Source organism: Panulirus ornatus, chromosome 45, assembly GCF_036320965.1.
Source record: "Panulirus ornatus isolate Po-2019 chromosome 45, ASM3632096v1, whole genome shotgun sequence".
Lineage (NCBI taxonomy): Eukaryota > Metazoa > Arthropoda > Malacostraca > Decapoda > Palinuridae > Panulirus > Panulirus ornatus.
The window spans coordinates 8,901,685-8,921,965 of record NC_092268.1 but is presented as its reverse complement, the minus strand read 5'-3'; the positions used below and the strand labels follow the sequence as shown (position 1 = coordinate 8,921,965).

Below are 20,281 nucleotides of genomic sequence, written 5' to 3'. Positions count from 1 at the left end.
GGCGCCATAGGAAGGCATATAAAAATTTAAATATTCACAGAAAACACGACACAAGGCCATCTTAAAAAAAATTATACCCTTTATTCCCTCCATAGCAGATAACCGGGTCACATAGACCCCATCTCGTACGCGGAATACCATTGTAACTACACCTAGTGAATGGCACTTTGCATGCACATACAACATCAAATAAGATGGCCTGTTAGGTGAGGTTAGGTTAGGTGGGTACCAGTCCTAATTAGACCTTACCTAACCTACCCTAACTATCTTATCTAATGCACTATAACCCCTTGCCTAACCTTATCTAATATACTATAACCCCTTGCCTAACCTTATCTAATATACTATAACCCCTTGCCTAACCTTATCTAATACTCTATAACCCCTTGCCTAACCTTATCTAATATACTATAACCCCTTGCCTAACCTTATCTAATATACTATAACCCCTTGCCTAACCTTATCTAATATACTATAACCCCTTGCCTAACATTATCTAATATACTATAACCCCTTGCCTAACCTTATCTAATATAACCCCTTGCCTAACCTTATCTAATATACTATAAAAAAAAAAAAAAAAAAAAAAAAAAATAAGATGCCTGTTAGGTGAGGTTAGGTTACGGTGGGTACCAGTATCTAATTAGACCTTACCTAACCTACCTAACTATCTTAATCTAATGACTATAACCCCTTGCCTAACCTTACCTAATATACTATAACCCCTTGCCTAACCTTATCTAATATACTATAACCCCTTGCCTAACCTTATCTAATATCTATAACCCCTTGCCTAACCTTATCTAATATACTATAACCCCTTGCCTAACCTTATCTAATATACTATAACCCCTTGCCTAACATTATCTAATATACTATAACCCCTTGCCTAACCTTATCTAATATACTATAACCCCTTGCCTAACCTTATCTAATATAACCCCTTGCCTAACCTTATCTAATATACTATAATCCCTTGCCTAACCTTACCTAATATACTATAACCCCTTGCCTAACCTTACCTAATATACTATAACCCCGTACCTAACCTCACCTAATGTATAACCCACGGTACGACCGTAGCAAGGTATAATAGGCATATCCAACGCGTTCAAAAAGTCTTAAAACTTCTATTTCAAAATTCCTGGTGCGTCACTGGGCGAGTAAGAAGTGGCTATTGCGCACCACTTCTTCCTCCTTTATTATCACCCATCCTTCCAAGTCCAGCGCATTTATGCCTTTCCCTCCCGTCTACTCTAGCCTGTCTACTCAAAATCGACCACCAGGAGGAGAAACCAAATCTATTTTTGAAGTTAAACCACAAAATGGCGTCCACCTCCACACCCCAACTAACATTAAACGTCTTTTTCTTTCCATTTTCCTTTAAGATACGCTGTCTTCAATATCTAATTGTCCTTTTTTAGATATTCTAAGTCTAGTTCACCAGCTGTAGGCTATATAAATAGGTGGTAAGAGCCCTAATAAGGTAATCAGGTTCAACATATCTTAAGAAATATGGAGCGTTCGTAATTTTATGAAAAAGAGGCCCAAAAATCTTTATATATAGATCAAATTTCATATGTCATACGCCTTTAGGATATGTAATACGCCTTTAAGACATGTAATACGCCTTTAGGATACGTCATACGCCTTTAGAATATGTCATACGCCTTGAGGATAAGTAATACGGCTTTAGGACATGTAATACGCCTTTAGGATACGTCATACGCCTTTAGGATATGTAATACGCCTTTAGGATATGTAATACGCCTTTAGGATATGTAATACGCCTTTAGGATATGTAATAGGCCTTTAGAATGACATACGCCTTTAAGACATGTAATACGCCTTTAGGACATGTAATACGCCTTTAGGATACGTCATACGCCTTTAGGATATGTAATACGCCTTTAGGATATGTAATACGCCTTCAGATGTTAAATGAATAAATGAAGTTGAGAATTTTAATGAGGTTTTGAAATTTTTTATTTACGGTTCGGTTAAGACTTGCGTAGGCCTATGGCGTAATTCAATTACGGGCTTCATTTCCAGCTCTTTGACCCATGAGCGTTAGGACCACTTTTCTTCACAGACCCAGCAGTTCCTGTCCTTATAATGACCCATGGCGCTCATTCCCCGTGACCTTAAATGAAGTCGTTAGTTCAAAACATCAACAAACGCCATTAGACCCGGGGTCAACCAGACATATCTCACATTTAGGAGGTAATCCACTTACCTTACACCACTCTGGTACATTCATAACACACAGCAGATATTTATCTCATAATACCGAGGTTGGATAAGGCATAACTTACCGGAAATAAGGAGAATTTACCGAAAAACACGGGGGTTTGGAGGTGGGTTTCCGCCATACCTCAACGGCGCGTGATGGCACACGTGATCGTACCTGAGGCCGAAAATTATCGTATCTGAATTTCTTCCATTTATCTTCTAAATTCACTACAGTACCAGTTCCATATCTTAAAATTATATACATCCTTAAAATTATTATAGTTTTTTCAAGTTGATTTAGAGAAAAGGCACCGGAATTACGATAATGAGAGAAAAACAATATGGACGTGTGTGTAGTCTCATATCCGCATTTCTTTTTCGTATTTTTCTAACAATATCGTGAAAAATGGCGGTGTATTTTATAAGATTATAGAACACTATTTTCTGGCAGCTTTACACCTAATCTGGCGTAGCCACGGAACCTAAGATAACTTAATTTAACCACCTATTTAACCTTACCTCCTAATGTAAACAAACCACTTAACTTAGTCCCACCCACCTAATGTTAGATAATCTAATGGCATTATCTAACTTAGTTAGACCACCTAATCTAGGTTAACCTAATCCAGCCACTTCACCTCCCATGAATTAACCTAATCAAGCCACTTCACCTACCAAGGCCATCTACCATGAATTAACCTAATCAAGCCACTTCACTTATCAACACCACCTAACTTAATCTAGCCGCTTCACCTGGCAAGAATACCACTTACCATCTAAGCTAACCTAATCCAACCACTTCACCTAACTTAATTCAACCACTTCACCTGGCAAGAATACCACTTACCATCTAAGCTAACCTAATCCAACCACTTCACCTAACTTAATCCAACCACTTCACCTGGCAAGAATACCACTTACCATCTAAGCTAACCTAATCCAACCACTTCACCTAACTTAATTCAACCACTTCACCTAGCAATGAATACCACCCTATGCCAGTGCCACCATGTGACAGTGACACCGAGTGACAGTGCCACCCTATGCCAGTGCCACCATGTGACAGTGACACCGAGTGACAGTGCCACCCTATGCCAGTGACACCCTGTGACAGTGACACCGAGTGACAGTGCCACCCTATGCCAGTGACACCCTGTGACAGTTACACCGAGTGACAGTGCCACCATGTGACAGAGACGGTACCTTTATGAGACAGTCCTCCACATGACACTCCTGACCCTTGACAGTCCTCCACATGACACTCCTGACCCTTGACAGTCCTCCACATGACACTCCTGACCCTTGACAGTCCTCCACATGACACACCTGACCCTTGACAGTCCTCCACATGACACTCCTGACCCTTGACAGTCCTCCACATGACACTCCTGACCCTTGACAGTCCTCCACATGACACTCCTGACCCTTGACAGTCCTCCACATGACACTCCTGACCCTTGACAGTCCTCCACATGACACTCCTGACCCTTGACAGTCCTCCACATGACACTCTCGACCCTTGACAGTCCTCCACATGACACTCTCGACCCTTGACAGTCCTCCACATGACACACCTGACCCTTGACAGTCCTCCACATGACACTCTCGACCCTTGACAGTCCTCCACATGACACTCTCGACCCTTGACAGTCCTCCACATGACACTCCTGACCCTTGACAGTCCTCCACATGACACTCCTGACCCTTGACAGTCCTCCACATGACACTCTCGACCCTTGACAGTCCTCCACATGACACTCTCGACCCTTGACAGTCCTCCACATGACACTCTCGACCCTTGACAGTCCTCCACATGACACTCTCGACCCTTGACAGTCCTCCACATGACACTCTCGACCCTTGACAGTCCTCCACATGACACTCCTGACCCTTGACAGTCCTTCACATGACACGCCTGACCCTTGACAGTCCTCCACATGACACTCCTGACCCTTGACAGTCCTCCACATGACACTCCTGACCCTTGACAGTCCTCCACATGACACTCTCGACCCTTGACAGTAAGGGCGTGTGTCTGTGTGTGTGTGGGGGGGAGGGGGGGAGGGTTGTATACACTCCTCATTTGCCTGTCACGAAAATGAACCTGATAAGCACCACGGTACGACCACGGTACGACCCCTGAGGCATGACGGCACCCTCCCCCGAAGTACGACCCCACCCCCCCAGATATGACGGGCCTCAGTCCTTTGACTCTCAGGGGGTGTGTATGGGGTCAGGTCAGGTCAGGTCAGGCAAAGGGGGAGATCAGAGGGGGTCGTACACACCTCTACACCTCCGGGGGGTCGTACGACCCTCTACACCTCCGGGGGTCGTACGACCCTGGGTGGCATAGACCAGCATCACATAAATGAAGGTGTGTGCCACAGACACCCCCAGAGAGAGAGAGAGAGAGAGAGAGAGAGAGAGAGAGAGAGAGAGAGAGAGAGAGAGAGAGAGAGATAACAAGAGAGAGAGATAACAGAGAGAGATGAGATAACAGGAGAGAGAGAGAGAGAGAGAGAGAGAGAGAGAGAGAGAGAGAGAGAGAGAGAGAGAGAGAGAGAGAGAGAGAGATGAGAGAAAGAGAGATTTTCCCTGGCTTTCGCGAAAACGTTTAACTCGCCTCTTTTCCCCATGTAACCTTGATCCCAGTGGCCCGCCACAGCCCAGTTCCCCCCACACCCCACAGCTGAGCCACCTCTAACCGGTGTATATAGATGTATATGAATGTATATAGATATATATACACTCCCCCACGCCCCCGGGGGATTTGAGCGAGGCAATGGCAGTTGCGTTATGCAACAATCGAATGTTTGGCGGGCCAACTTGTGTTGTGTGTGGGGGACCTTACCTGTCCCGCTCAGCTGGTGGGTCCAGGTGGTGTGTCCCAGCTGGCCCGGGACGCCCCCACACTGCCGCCACCCCCCACCTCTCTCTCTCTCTCTCTCTCTCTCTCTCTCTCTCTCTCTCTCTCTCTCCTTCTTCCTCCTCGCGCCCGCCCGCCCGCCCTCCCTCACCCCCACCACCTCCTAGCCTAGCCTAGCCCTCCCCCCACACACACCCCCAGAGTGCCACCCCAAACCTCCCCCCCCACCTCCTTCAGTAGGGTGGAGTGACCCCAATTGTTACCCTTGGGTAGGTCAGTGTGTGTGTGGGGGAGGAGGAGAGACCCCCCAGAGAATTATCGGCAAAATAACTGTGGATCTCTGTGTGTACACTGTCGCTCTTCTCTCCCGACGAAGGCGCAGACGGAAGGGGTTTTTAGAGGCGTGTGTGGTGACCTGCACGTGGAGTGTGACATGTGGCCCTCGAAGCTCGAGGAGGAGGTAGGTCAGCACCACGTGGAGGGCGACCTACCTCCTCCTCTACTGTAGCAGGCGCTGAAGGGGGAGTTGGGGGGGAGTGGGGGAGGCCAGTGGAAGAGCGGGGGGTTCAAGGGAATAGGGGCATATAAGTCGGCATCTCTGGCCGCTGATTGGTGAACGCGGCACCGCGGGTCACGTGACGTAGGAACTCGAAGATGATTGGCTGGTCTCACTCCGTCTGGAGCTTTAGGTGACGTCACTGTTTTCCGTCACGTGACCAGTCGCCGCCATATTGGGACGGTGGGTGCACTGCAGAGTCGAGGGTTCATTCGAATATCGTCAATATACAGTGACTTTGAGGTTAATTGTGGCTGAAAATAGTGTGTCGCCGAGTAAGTAAAGGGCACGGAAGTGCCCAGGATAAGCCCAGTGCCCTGAGGGCTTCCACAAGTGAGATATTTGTGTGTTAAGATGAAACTGACAGATGTAACAGACAACTGAAGTACGCGCGAAACATCGAACACGGATTTACCGCGCAACTTTGAATGTTGTGATGGCAAGAGCAACATGTGAAGCCTCCTCACACCTCGGATTTGCCCCGGAGGACGTGCGTAGAGGAATAGAGAGGTGGTACCGAGGTGAAATATGTGAGTTTGGTGTGTAACCCGTCGGGTAGAATCGAGCCGGCGGTGGAGTTAAGGGCGCCGGGCGGGTAGAGGGACGTAACCCACGGGTGCGGAGTGGGATCACACGCCGTGGTGTTTGGGTGGCCTGGTGGGTGGCTAGGGTGGTTCCTGGGCCAGGGCGGGGTTGCTGGTGGGTGCTGGCGTACTGTGGGTGGGAATGAGGGCGGTGGGCGGCCGCGGGTGGAGGCGGGGGTGGCGAGTGGGTTAGGTGGAGTGGGATGTTGGATACGCCGCTGGTGTGGTGTGGAACAAAGCGGAGCGGCAGCAGTGCGGGGGGAGGGGGAGAAGGGGGGCGAGGGAGGTGTTGGGGGGGTTACAGGGGGACGCACAAGTTGTACACACACACACACACACACACACACACACACACCGCCACGCACATACCTACATACGCACACACGCCCGGGGTTGGGGGAGGGTGTTGAAGAGATCTTAGGGGGGCTACCCCAGGTTGTTCACGCACATACGCACATGGACGTACACAGGCGTACATACGCTGACAGGCAGGGGAGAGGAGTTGCACACGAGGTATGGGGGAGGGAGGAATCATGTGCACACGGAAGTTGCTGGGGACCCGTGGGGTGTGCGTGCTGGGGCTGGTGTCATGTGTACACACAGATACACACACATGTAGGATACGTACACAGCACCCCACCCCTTCTCCCTCCCTCCGTGCCACTATCTTCCCCCACCCCCCACACGCCCCCACCACCACACCCCACACTGACACACATACACTCTGCCTCAACCCTGCAGGTGTGTGTGTCTGTGTGTGTGTGCTTGCCCTGTGGTCGTCTCAGCCACATGTAGGAGGGACTGGGGGTCGTGTGGACACATGTACGCCCACAGCCATCATCCCGTACACACCTGGAACAATTCAGGAGACATGGGTCGTCATGTACACAGGTGTATACCTCAACTGCGCATGACACCCCCCCCCCTCTCACACCCACCTACACCCCCTACACATACACTGTTTAAAAAACTCACCCCCTACGCATACAGTTAAAAAAAAGGAATTTCACGCCAGAATTCACTTCCTCTTCTCATGTACTCATCTCCTGCGTATAAATCTACACTTAGTCTATATAACACCCTCAGAGGTACACACTCACTCAAACACCCAGTACATCTATTTACGACATGGCACAAACACCCGGTACACCTGTTTACATCTAGTCTACGACATGGCACAAACACCCAGTACACCTATTTACATCTAGTTTACGACAGGCTACACCATTACATCCTGGTACACCCCCAAACACAGGAATGTACAGTACAGTAGTACATTTGGAGATGGCAAAAGACATAGTTACTTTCCAAAGACCATGTCTGTGTACTACAGGACCTTCTCCCCAAACCAGGGGAAGAAAAAGGTCCACTCATTTCCCATGTCCACAAAGGTCACACAGAAGCTCCAGGACACCTCATTTAGAGCCACTTTGTTTACACAGTCCGGTTTCATTGGGAGGGGGGGAAGAATCCATTGAGACGAGTGTGTTGTTTACATCAGCTGACTTTGCAGGGACCACAACATGGTGGTTTGTTGACGCGCACAGACACAACTGACCCCCACTTGGCCTTGTTGATTACATACGGTCAAGACACCCTCCATACCCCCATACATACACATGACACTCGATCTGAAACACATATTTTTTTTTTGTTTGTTTACATAATTGTACGTCATCGTAGTCCATGTTTCTGTCAATCACGAACGACCATAGCAATGATGCACTTTGTGCGTGTGTTGTTCCATCGAGGAAAATGGGTAGTTAAGACCCCTGTGTTTATAGTGTGTGTCTGTGTGATTAAACGTACATGAAGGTATGTGTGTACATAAAAAAAGGGGGGTTTGTGTACACTGTCGGCCAGGGGTGGAAAGATGCTGTGTGTGTGTGTGTGTGTGTGCTTTTGGAAACTGGCTTGGGGGAAGGAGTGCACCCCTGTTTAACCCCCCCACCCCCCTCATGGCCATTTTAAATTCGGCCCCCCTCCCTCACTCCTCCCCCTCCCCCCCTCCTTTCTTCCTTCATTTTGATGGCTTAATTCACAAGGCACCCCCCTACCCCTCCCCTTCTTCATGGAAACCAGGCATTTAAAGGGGATGTAAGGAAAGCCCTGAAGAGAGTGACAAGTGTTTATATATATATAATATACATGTAGGAGGGGGGGGGGTCTGAAAATGGATACAACTTGAGAGAAAAAAGAAGAAAAAGGATCATTGGGTGATTTGAGTCAGATAGTTTAAACCTGTCGTCCACTCAATTAGTCAAACATGTCGTCCATCAGTGTGGACTTGAATTTATCTCAGTCTCTGGTCTTCTGTTTTGTGAAAGAGTCCAAGGAAATACTTGGGGGGGGGGGGGAGAATATTTGTTCTTTCAAGTGACGTTGTAGGAAAATGGCATTTCTGAGATTTCAGACGATGTTGCCACCACTGGATTCTGTATTTATTTTTTCTTCATTTTTTTTTTTTTTTTCTTAAAAAGCTGAAGTGAAGACTTGGTCGTGGAATGTTGCCCATTGATATGAACACAGAGAAGATTCTTCTGCTGTGGTTCTCGCGTGGTACGACCCCCCTTAGGGTACGACGGTACGACCCCCCTTAGGGTACGACGGTACGACCTCCCCTTTAGGGTACGACGGTACGACCCCCTGATTTGCGATGAAAGTTTGACCTATGACCTGACCCTATTGAGTGAGGTCAGAGACCAAGCCATCACCCCCCCCATCGTATAGTGGGGGTGGTTGGGTGGGGTGGGGGGGGGGCATGGTGATTGAAGTAGATGGACTCGTTAGCGTCAGACTAAGTGATTGTAAGATTAACAACAAAGTTTATTGACCTGAAAATGGCAGCCAGGTTATTCGGGGGTGGATTTTTTTTATGAGGTTCCGTATATCATTTACCGTCACTTCCGTCTCGTGGTTTGACGGTAAACTGCCCGACAGATCTTTGGACTGTCGGAAGCCAAATATTCACTTGGAAGACCCCTGGGGGGAGGGGGGGGGGATATTCACTTGGTCGTCAACAGACAGACGCACGCACGCACGCGGGGTTCCAGCCTGTCTCCTCCTCCTCCTTCTCCTCCTCCCCACCTTCCCCCTCCTCTCCCCTTCCCCCCCTCCACCCACCCACCCCTTCTAACCCACCACCACTCATTACCCCCACCGCCCCCACCACCTACCTCCCCCCCTCACCCACCCTCTCTCAACCACCACCTCTAGCCCGCCCCCCCCCACCCCCCTTTCAACCACCACCACCACCACCCCTCATTACCCCCCCTCCCTCCCACATCACCACCTCCTCCCTCCCTCCCTCCTCCCACCACCACCACCAACCATTACCCTTTCCGCCACCACCAAGTCTACCACGTCCCACCCGTTACCCCACTACACCACCACTGCCTCCACCACCACCACCACCCACGTACATTACCTCTGCCATCACCCACGTACACACCAGACACCACCCACGCCACAGCATTGCACCTAATCCAGACGAGCCCCCCATCCACACATTAAACTAAACACTACCCACACATTAAGCCATACACCCACTTACTCCACCCACACTGTACCAAACACCACCCACCCACCCACTGTGCCAAACAACCCACACACAGTGTATCAAACGCCACCCACAGTGTACCTTATGCCACCCACAACATACCTTATGCCACCCATCCACAGTATACCTTATGCCACACACAGTATACCAAACACCACACACAGTATACCAAACCACCCACAGTGTACCATATGCCACCCATGACATACCTTGTGCCATCCACACACACTGTACCAAATACCACCCTCAGTATACCTTATGCCACCCACACACAGTATACCAAACACCACCCACAGTATGCTTTATGCCACCCACAATATACCTTATGCCACCCACACACAGTATACCAAATACCACCCTCAGTATATCTTATGCCACCCACAACATACCGTATGCCACCCACACAGTATACCAAACACCACCCACAGTATACCTTATGCCACCCACACACATTGCATGTATTATGTTTTTGAATCAGTTTGGTAAACAGTTAACATTTTGAAAGATGCAAAAATTGCTCATAAGGGCGTACTATGAAGCAACAAGAAATTTATTGTTAAGTGTAAATACTGAGGGAATGGATTTAATTCAGTAATGGAATTGTGAATAGCATACAGAAGTTTCAACAGCTTTTTGATGGTAGTGAATGTTCAAGAGATGAGGTCCCATGAGTGTGGAACTCTCTCCTTGTTCAGTACAAATAGGTCGTTACTTGTACACATAATCTACCAGATACCTACACACACCATACCAAACAGGCCATAGTATACCGTCACCATCTACTACTCTGTGCTAAACACCATCCTCACCATCTTAAACTATGTCGAACCCTATCCGCACACACTATACCAGACATCAACACACACACACACTGTTAACACCACATTTGCAGGGGTAAACACCACCCACATACTGTAACAAACCTCTCACATCGTTATAAAACACTATCCACTTTCTATAAGACACCACCCACACCCTACCAAACCACATGCTCAATCCAACCACCCAGCTGCAGCTACTCTGCCGCTATGTCAAAAGCCACCTTACGTTATACCAGTCACCACCTGTATACAAATTGTATCTTATAGCATCCTCACACAATGACAAACCCCACCTACATGCTCACCATATCTAACGTTACCCACCTATCATGCAAAACACCAACCCCTCACTCCATTCCAAACATTCCTTACACATGCCAAACACCATCCATGCTCTCCATGTCAAACCCTTCCCACAAAGTCAGTGCCAAACGCCATCCACATTATCCACATTCTCATTGCTGAACATCACACACTGTTCATGCCAGGCCACCCACACTCTGTCAGACCTCTCGCAGTCCATACCATATGCTATCCACACAGTCCATGCTAAACACATTCCTAATGATCCATGCCAAACACCACCCACACACACCATGCCTAATGTTTCCCCTAAATATCATGCCAAACACTGCCCTTGCACTCTATGCCATGCCCCATCCATACATCATGCCAACCCACCCTCTCACACCCAGCCAAACACCTCCAACACATACCATGCCAAACACCATCCACACGTGCCATGTCAAACACCATCCACACGTGCCATGTCAAACACCATCCACACGTGCCATGTCAAACACCATCCACATGCGCCATGTCAAACACCTCCCACACCATATTCCAAACCACCCACACACACAATACCAAACACCTCTAACAAACCACACCAGACACACCTACACATACACTATTCCAAGTACCACCCACACACTACCCAGATAGGTGTGAAAACGCCTAGAAGAAAGATACCCCATACACCAGCTGCGTGAAATGCCCATTTAGCAACCGAGTATAGGTGCATTTCAAATACCCTCAGTGGTTATGGGGACAAAGCTCTCGTTACTTTATACATCTTGTAAGTAGCTACTGCAGTAAGAAATGAAGTTTCTTTAATGGGATTGCTGGTACGTTGAATTGATTTGTGTGTTGTTAATCACATGAATAAAGATTTATGAGGAAATTACTGTCATTAGTAAAGGCCTCCAAAGTGAATCCTAAAACAATAGATAAATATTGCTGAAGGAACGTAAGATGGTTATATTTATGATGATTGTACATAGTATGTCTTGTTTGACATTTTAGAATGGTTTGGTGTCAATATAGGCACCTTAAATCTTATCAGTATACCTCAATGTATAGTGTATTGTCAGTGTATATAATTAATTTGCCACTTTGTTACAAAAAAAATATCATGAACAGTTAGTTGCAAGTACTATGACTACACTTGCTTTTCAAATGTTTGCAATATTGTTTATTATTGAGTCAATTTTTCACTTGCACAGTTTGACAGACAATTAGGACTTGTATATCGCAAGTTATTTGTTCATTCATCTGTTGTCAGGAGTCCGGGTCCCGGGTTTAATAAAGATGTATTTGGCCTATCACATAAGGGTTAAGTCAGTTGCATCAAACTATACATTATGTAGTTCTTTCCCAACATTTATAGACTTGAATGGCGTAAGACCCATAATTGTAGTATTGATTTGGCCTCCAATGTCAAGTTCAGTGGAGTTCAATAGTTATGGAGACTTTTGCCATGGCCAACCCCTTGAAGGGGTTCCCGAAGGAATGGGCGTCGAAGATATAGGTAGATGATATAGCCTGAGATATGCCTCTTATAAAAAGGTTTACCTATAACTTTACCTAGTGCATAACGTGAACATTTGATCTGACTTGTAAAGGTCATGTCAAACATCATACCATTGTTTCCTATCACCTAAAGAACTGAATGTATTTTTCACGAGTTATACATCTTATGAAAGGAATAACTGCCTGGAACTTAACCGTACTTAAGGAAATTGCACACTATCGTATGTTTTTGTTATTTACTGAAAAGTATATCCATCTGTTTTTGTTTCAAAAACTGTGCTACAGTGCAGGTAACACAAAAATTCTATGGAACACCCTTATAGTTACAACAGAATTGTGTTTATCATTGTAGAGTGTTTACAGTGTTTAAAACTTAAGTTTGATGCGCTTGAGCTTGAGAAATACATTCGGTTGGAGTCATTTTGTGAGATTAAAGATGCTATATACAAGAATGATCTTCAGGATTACTGAAACCTTCTCTGAAGTTGCTACGTAGACTTGCTGAAAGACTCCTCTTCATTCCCATTGGAAGACACTTCTGTAACTGTATACTTAGATCATAGTGTCTGACATAATGGTAATACAGGTGATTTATACCATGTTGATAAAGAAGTGAATTAAGAGAAACAAGGTGATAGATAAAATGCTTTTGATTAGGGGTGCGTAAAAAGTTACATCACTTGATGGTAGGAATCTGAAAGAGAGAATGTTAAATTTGGAGAAGGCTGTTGTAAATTGGATTGTGTTGATGTGCGTTGTGAAACCAATGTGTAAAAATTTCTGCTGTTGAATGCACTCGTACATTTTCTGAGTCTCACCACAGAAGGAATGAGACCAGTAATAGATTTCCACCTAGAATTATTCAATCCTAAAGGAAAGTGGGTTTCTCCTACTGAAACTGCAAGAATATTTGGACTTTCTTGCACCATTGTGGTATCTGTGGTTATGGAGAAAGAAGCAAATTGTAAGAAACAAGTATTGGATAGGAAAACCTTGAAGAAAATGATGCTCTACTGCTTTGTGCTGTTATGGTAGCACAGTGTGTTGACATGCATTGTGAAACCAATGTGTAAACATTTCTGCTGTTAGTTGAATGCACTCTTGCATTTTCTGAGTCTTATAACAGACGGAATGAGACCAAAAATGGATTTCCACTTGGAAATACTCAATCCTGAAGGACAGAGGGTTTCTCCTACTGAAACTGCAAGAATATTTGGGCTCTCTTGCACCATTGTGGTATCTGTGGTTACTGAGACAGAAGAAGCAAATTGTAAGGTAAAATTACTGGACAGGAAAGCGTTAAAAACCAGTGTTGCTCAACTGCTTTGTACTGTTATGGTAGCACAGCTTCACTCTTTTATGTTGTCAAAGTCAAGGTCCTATTTTGTCTCGATGTTTCACCTTTAACAGTAAGGAGACAGCTGCATGAACAGGAATACAACACAGAACTACTACTATCAAATGGACATTAAATGAGAAACTTTGTTAAGGTAAACAACTTCTTCAGCATGTCTAATGAATGGCAAGTGTGTAGGAGGAGGTAATGATGTGTATGACTGTTTTGTATAAACTTAAAGAGCCGAGTTTGTCTGCCAAAGCGAAGAATAAAGAAGGATGTAATCGCTCACCTGGTATCGTTTTTGAATCTTCGAGGTGTACAATGAACAGTCCTTCAAAGGATGCAAAATAGAGTAATCAGTAAATAATAATACTGTGAAGTGAGGAAAAGAACATGTTAGAAAAATGTTTCAGTACTTTTGGAATACTTTATGCTTCATGAGTTGAGGTCGATTGGAATAAACTGCAGGATGAAGCTAGGAATGCTAATTGCATAAAAAGTTTAAAAAGTTGTGCTGTAATAATGAAAGATTGTACCCACACACTTAACAGAGTAATGAAACTTTGAGTATCTGTGGTATAGAAATGTTTAAAAAGCTGCTTGATTGTTAGGAAAGTTCAAGAGTTGGGTTCCCATGAGTGTAGAACTCTTTCCTTTTACTTTACAGATGGGTAGATAGGTAATCACTCACACACAAAGTGATGCACGGAAACAGATTATGAAACGGAGATGGGGAAATACCATAAGAAGTGAGGACACTCTAAGAGGCCCATACTAGGCAGGTCCTGAGTCTGTCCACCCTACAACCAACTGCTTGAACCCATAAACACATCTGACCTTTGTTTAAAGTAAGCTTCAAAGCGGGATAGCCTGTTCATTAATGGTGTTTAGAGATTGCTGAGGGAACTTATTGATATGAAACTTGACCAAGGAGACTGATGGATGACTTATTTCTCCCAAAAGGATGCAACGAGTGTGAAGAGAGAAGTGAGAGGAGAGAGATGGGGTTGGCTCTTTTAATAAGTGACATTGTAAATTTTTGGAAGTTACAGGTTGTACCCCTCTAATCGGGTGCTCTGTGGTCCAGCAACCCCCTTGGTCTGGCATGTTTTGAATCTGCTGCCATTAGTTATTAGTTTGTAAATCTGCCACTAGGGTGGCACTGTTACCAGTGTTAAGGAGCTAAAATCTGTTTACACTGCAGTCGAGCTAAGTTACAGTCTTGTTTATTTCTTATATTCGGCTGTATCTTAGCCCTTCAGGTTGTCATCCAAGGGACCAGGTAGTGCTAGTGCTAATAAAGTAAGCATGAATCATTTTCTATACTTGAAAAGGTGGAGTTACTGAAAAAATGAGATAAAGGAGCTTCTGTAAAGACTTTTTGTGAGTACTATGAGATCGAATCATCAACTGTGTATGACTTGGGGGTCAGTTTCTGTTTTCCGGCATTCCCTATGGTCGAGCAGTGGCCAGGTGCCAAGTTTGCCGTATTAAAGAGGTACAACCTATACTACAGAGTGATTCATCACTTAGTTAGGAAGAAGAGTTTGTCATTGTTTTGATGGTTTACAGTACCCAGAAAGAATTTGGTGAACATGACCAAATATTTGTGAAAATTGTGAAGGTGATGAGGTAGTAATGGAAATGTTTGAATGATACTGATATTAATACACTGGGAAGATGAGTGTAAGGAATTGGAATTGTAGGTAGGTGGTACAAGGACAGTACATGGTGGCATGAATTCTTAGAAGGTGTTCAGGAAAAAAACTCCCATGGCTGTGTGATGTGTTGATGAACACCCTATTGTAAGTACGTACACATCATCAATTCTGGATTATATATATCTGCATATGATTATCTGGAAGGAGAAAGCAACACTGATATGGGGAATGGGAATAGCAATTGAAAGATGCTGGAAATTGAGTATGTGGTTGGAGAGGAAATATGAAAAGAATCAGGATGGAGCATGAACCTCAAGAGGTGACATGAGATAGGAAACATTACTGAGCTGAGAAGAAAGTCTTTTTCATTAATGATAGGGTATGAAATGGCACCATCAGGGTGTGGAAGAGTGTTGTAATAGTTCCTGTGAAGTCTGTAATGAGGGAGTGGGGAGATTGTTGCTACTCTTTGAATATAGAGGTCGGAAGCTAGAAGAGAGGGACTTCATAAAGAAATAGATGCCAAAAGGCCGAGGAATGTAGTACAGAGAAGATTCAGATAACAGCTAAGCAGGATTTGAAAGGTTTAAGGACAAGAATTGAGTACAGGTGGTTTAGGAAGGAACGATATGGAAAGCTTGAAAACACATTTATGTAGCACCAGGTGAGATGGGGAAGAGAACAAGGGAAGCACTGTGATTGTTAAGGAGCCTTGACGACATCAGATGGCAAAAAAAAAGAACGTTAAGATGTGGTGGTGTTTTAAGGGTTGTTTATTCCCCTTATACATTTCCCCATTTTACGAAATTATCCAACACTCCAGATGTTAAGATATCTTTAGTTTCCGTTGCACCCTACATGTTTACCTGGATACTTGGTTGATGCTCTGAATTTCAGATATTTTGGAATTTTTTCTTTGACATTTTCATTAATTTCATCTTTTCTATGCACCATGGAACATCTGAGTTCTGGTAATTCTTTACTTTCAGTTTTTTGTGTGCTTCCATTAGGCCTTTTTTACTTTTCAAAAAGTAATTTTATATTCTTTTGAATCCCTAAAACTTATGTACTGTTTAATTTGTATTATTACTACATTATGATTGTTTTTTCTACAGAGGCATGAGTTTGTTGAGTATTCCTGGGAAATTGTATGGGAGGGTATTAATTGAGAGGGTGAAGGCATATACAGAGCATCAGATTGGGGAGGAGCAGTGTGGTTTCAGAATTGGTAGAGGATGTATAGATCAGGTGTTTGCTTTGAAGAATGTGTGTGAGAAATACTTAGAAAAACAGATAGATTTGCATGTAGCATTTATGGATTTGGAGAAGGCATATGATAGGGTTGATAGAGATGCTTTGTGGAAGGTCTTAAGAGTATATGGTGTGGGAGGTACACTGCTAGAAACAGTGAAAAGTTTTTACCAAGGAGAGTGACTGGTTCCCAGTGAAGGTAGGTCTATGGCAGGGGTGTATTATGTCCCCATGGTTGTTTAATTGTTTATGGATGGGGTGGTCAGGGAGGTAAATGCAAAAGTTTAGGAGAGAGGGGCGAGTATGCAGTCTGTTGGGGAAGTGAGTTGGTTGTTGTTCCCTGCTGCTGCTGCTCTGGTGGCTGATTTGAGTGAGAAACTGCAGAAGTTGGTGACTGAATTCGGGAAAGTGTGTGAAAAGAGAGAGTTGAGAGTAAATGTGAATAAGAGCAAGGTTATTAGGTTCAGTAGGGTAGGGGGACAAGTGAATTGGGATGTAAGTTTGAATGGAGAAAAATTGTAAGAAGTGAAGTGTTTTAGATACCTGGGAGTGGACTTAGCAGTGAATGGAACCATGGAAGTGGAGAAAAAATGAGTATGTTTGAAGGAATAGTAGTTCCAACAATATGGTTGCAAGGCATGGGCTATAGATAGGGTTGTACGGAGGAAGGTGGATGTGTTGGAAATGAAATGTTTGAGAACAATATGTGGTGTGAGGTGGTTTGATCAAGTAATTAATGAAAGGGCAAGAGAGATTTGTGGAAATAAAGAGTGGTTGAGAGAGCAGAAGAGGGTGTGTTGAAATGGTTTCGGCATATGGAGAGAATGATTGAGGAAAGACTGACAAAGAGGATATATGTGTCAGAGGTGGAGGGAAGAAGGAGAAGCGGGAGACCAAATTGGAGGTGGAAGGATAGAGTGAAAAAGGGGGTGAGAGGTGTGCAAAGAATAGAGTGATTTGGAATGATGTGGTATACTAGGGTCAACGTGCTGTCAATGGATAGAACCAGGGCATGTGAAACATGTGAGGTAAACCATGGAAAGGTTTGTGGGGCCTGGAGGTGGATTAGGAGCTGTGGTTTCAGTGCATTACTCATGACAGCTAGAGACTGAGTGTGAATGAATGTGGCCTTTTTTGTCTGGTTTCCTGGCACTACCTTGCTGAAGCAGGGGGTAGTGATGCTGTGGAGTGGGGTACCAGGAATGGATGAAGGCAAGTAAGTATGAATATATACATGTGTGTATGTGTATATGTCTGTATGTTTATGTATATGAGTGGATGGACATTCTTTGTCTGTTTCCTGGTGCTACCTTGCTGATGCTGGAAACGGTGATCAAGTATAATAAAAAATATATATATTTTGCTTCAGGTCCTTAGGTTCATACATATCTGAGAGAGGAGTGTAAAAGATGGAGAATTGAGGAACTAAATGAGACTTGAACATAGGCTTGTCTACTCCTATAGGTAACCTCTCAGTCAGACCTGGAAAATAAGCTCGGATTGCACAACAGAACATCTGAAAAAAAAATTTCCATGGCCCTAAGGTAGAACCCAGATCCTTGTCTCTAGGTGTTTGATTTCAGCATACGTTTAATGTTTTAGGTAATTATACTCTTTAGGGTTGCAGCAGTGGTAACTTATCAGTGTCAGTGAATAACGTTATCTGTAGATTCGTTACAGCTTCATATTTATTTGTTCTACAGAAAAAGTATCCAACCCAGGAAACTAAAGTAACTGCATTTTTATGAGTGATATCTGCAGGTGTTGTATGATTCTGCTGACTGTAGTGAATTCATTGATATGATTTTCATCTGTTTATATTTTTTGACTAGTTAGTTTCTTTTATTTAGAGTTCATTTTGTGCCGAGAAAGTTTGATGTAAGAGTAACTCCATCAATGTAAAATTGAAGTATTTTGCTGCAATGAAAGATAAGTGAATATTACTCGAGCTTAATTAGATGCTTAGGCATTGCAGATTGTTACCTTTTTCCTGTTTTTACAGTGAAATTGATGCAAATTGGAACTGCATCTATTCCCTCTTTAGTACTATGTTTCATAAGATGTTTTATTTGAATCATAGAGTAGAATCATCTCCATGAAGAGGGATTAGTTTTAGTTGATCACTAAAAACACAGAAATTACATTATGACACTGACAAGCCAACCATATGAAGGCGGCCAGATAACTTCTGTATCACAGAAAACAGATTTTTGGGCTTATGGCAGACTTGTTACTTTTACACTGAACACCTCATATGATAGAATGGATACTGGCTCTGTAAAATATACATAGATACGTTGACTGTATGCTTTTAGATAGCCAGAAACTTATCACCAGAAGTGTATAAGACATTCTACTGTATGCGTTTGGGTAGCCCAAAACTTAATAATCACCGGCAGTTTGTAAAAAAAAAAAAAAATAGAATTTTAGGCATCCATAAGAGTTTGTTAGATTGAAAAAAAAGCTGCCAAAGTGGAAGAAAACTTATAAAGATTCCCCTTTAGACTAGGTGAAAGTGATTGGTGGTGTCCTGCAGAGTTCAGCTTTAGACTACTGCTTTTCCTGATTAATACAAATAACTTGACAAAATGACTCACCTCATACCAGAATATTTCTATGGCTGATAAGCTTATACAAAAAGGTTTGTAAAGACTTTCCCTGACATGATGTACATTCATGAAAGCTTATGCAGTCGAGGATAGTCATACTTTAATGACAATTTCTTTTGTTTAAAGATGAATGCAGTTGCAGTTACAGTAAATCTTCAGACCAGAAAGATAGTGATGAAAGAACATGGATTGCATTATGGGGAGGTTGTGCATCAAGCAAGATGTGCAGTGAAGGTTTTGTGCTAGCCCTGTCTCAGGCAAAATCTCATCGTAGGTACACGTAGGTAGGTAGGTAGAATTACGTCATTATTGTATTTCTGAATATACTGTTAAATTCCTTTTGAACCAAAAATTTCCCCCTCATCTTTTCTTTACACATGTTCGTTGGAATAAGAAACAATTTTGTAGTTTAGAGTTTTAATAGAAATACTATACCTGAGCTGTACAAAAGAGAACTATTCAAAACGTATGACAAGTTGTGTCTTGGTATATAGCAAAATCAACAAAATGATGTTCTGAATTTGATTTTCACAAATTATATAAACAAAGTGTGACATCATGATAAAATGTCCTTGTATATACTCTGTGCTCAAATTACAGCCTAATTAGATGAGTATGGACAAATATGGTATTAAACCATCTTGACATGAAGCAGACCTGAACACATTTGATTTCAAGTGGGTTGAACAATTTACATTTGCATTACACTAGGAATTGCTCCTAGTGCAAAACAGTTAGGGGAGTGTGTGAAATGGTTGGCTGCAGAAGCATTCCAATTGTGTACCAGACATGTAACACTTGCTCAGAAGTTTCTTTTGGTATGCCTTGACTTTTTAACGTGGGCATGCATCATTTTCATTCCTGCTGCAGCAAGTGTTTTTGCAACTGAGTTGACTCTCTTGGTCACTCGGTGATGGAGGGTCCACAGACATGACTATGAAATTCTGAAAATCACCTCTTGCTGTCCAAATTCTTGGTTGATAGATGCTGC

At 43.8% G+C, this 20,281-nt stretch overlaps 1 protein-coding gene across 18 annotated transcripts in view; it reads left to right on the top strand.

Moving 5' to 3' along the window:
- The first annotated feature begins 5,812 nt into the window (after positions 1 to 5,812).
- The window catches only part of MEP-1 (zinc finger protein MEP-1), a 69,550-nt gene continuing 55,081 nt past the window's right edge, over positions 5,813 to 20,281 (top strand). For 10 of the 18 annotated variants that reach the window (XM_071688212.1, XM_071688210.1, XM_071688206.1 and 7 more), the window contains exon 1: positions 5,999 to 6,184. In XM_071688212.1, coding sequence (XP_071544313.1) covers positions 6,091 to 6,184 — 94 coding nt within the window. In that variant the 5' untranslated portion in view covers positions 5,999 to 6,090. The other 8 variants (XM_071688221.1, XM_071688214.1, XM_071688217.1 and 5 more) reach the window with 8 other exon arrangements.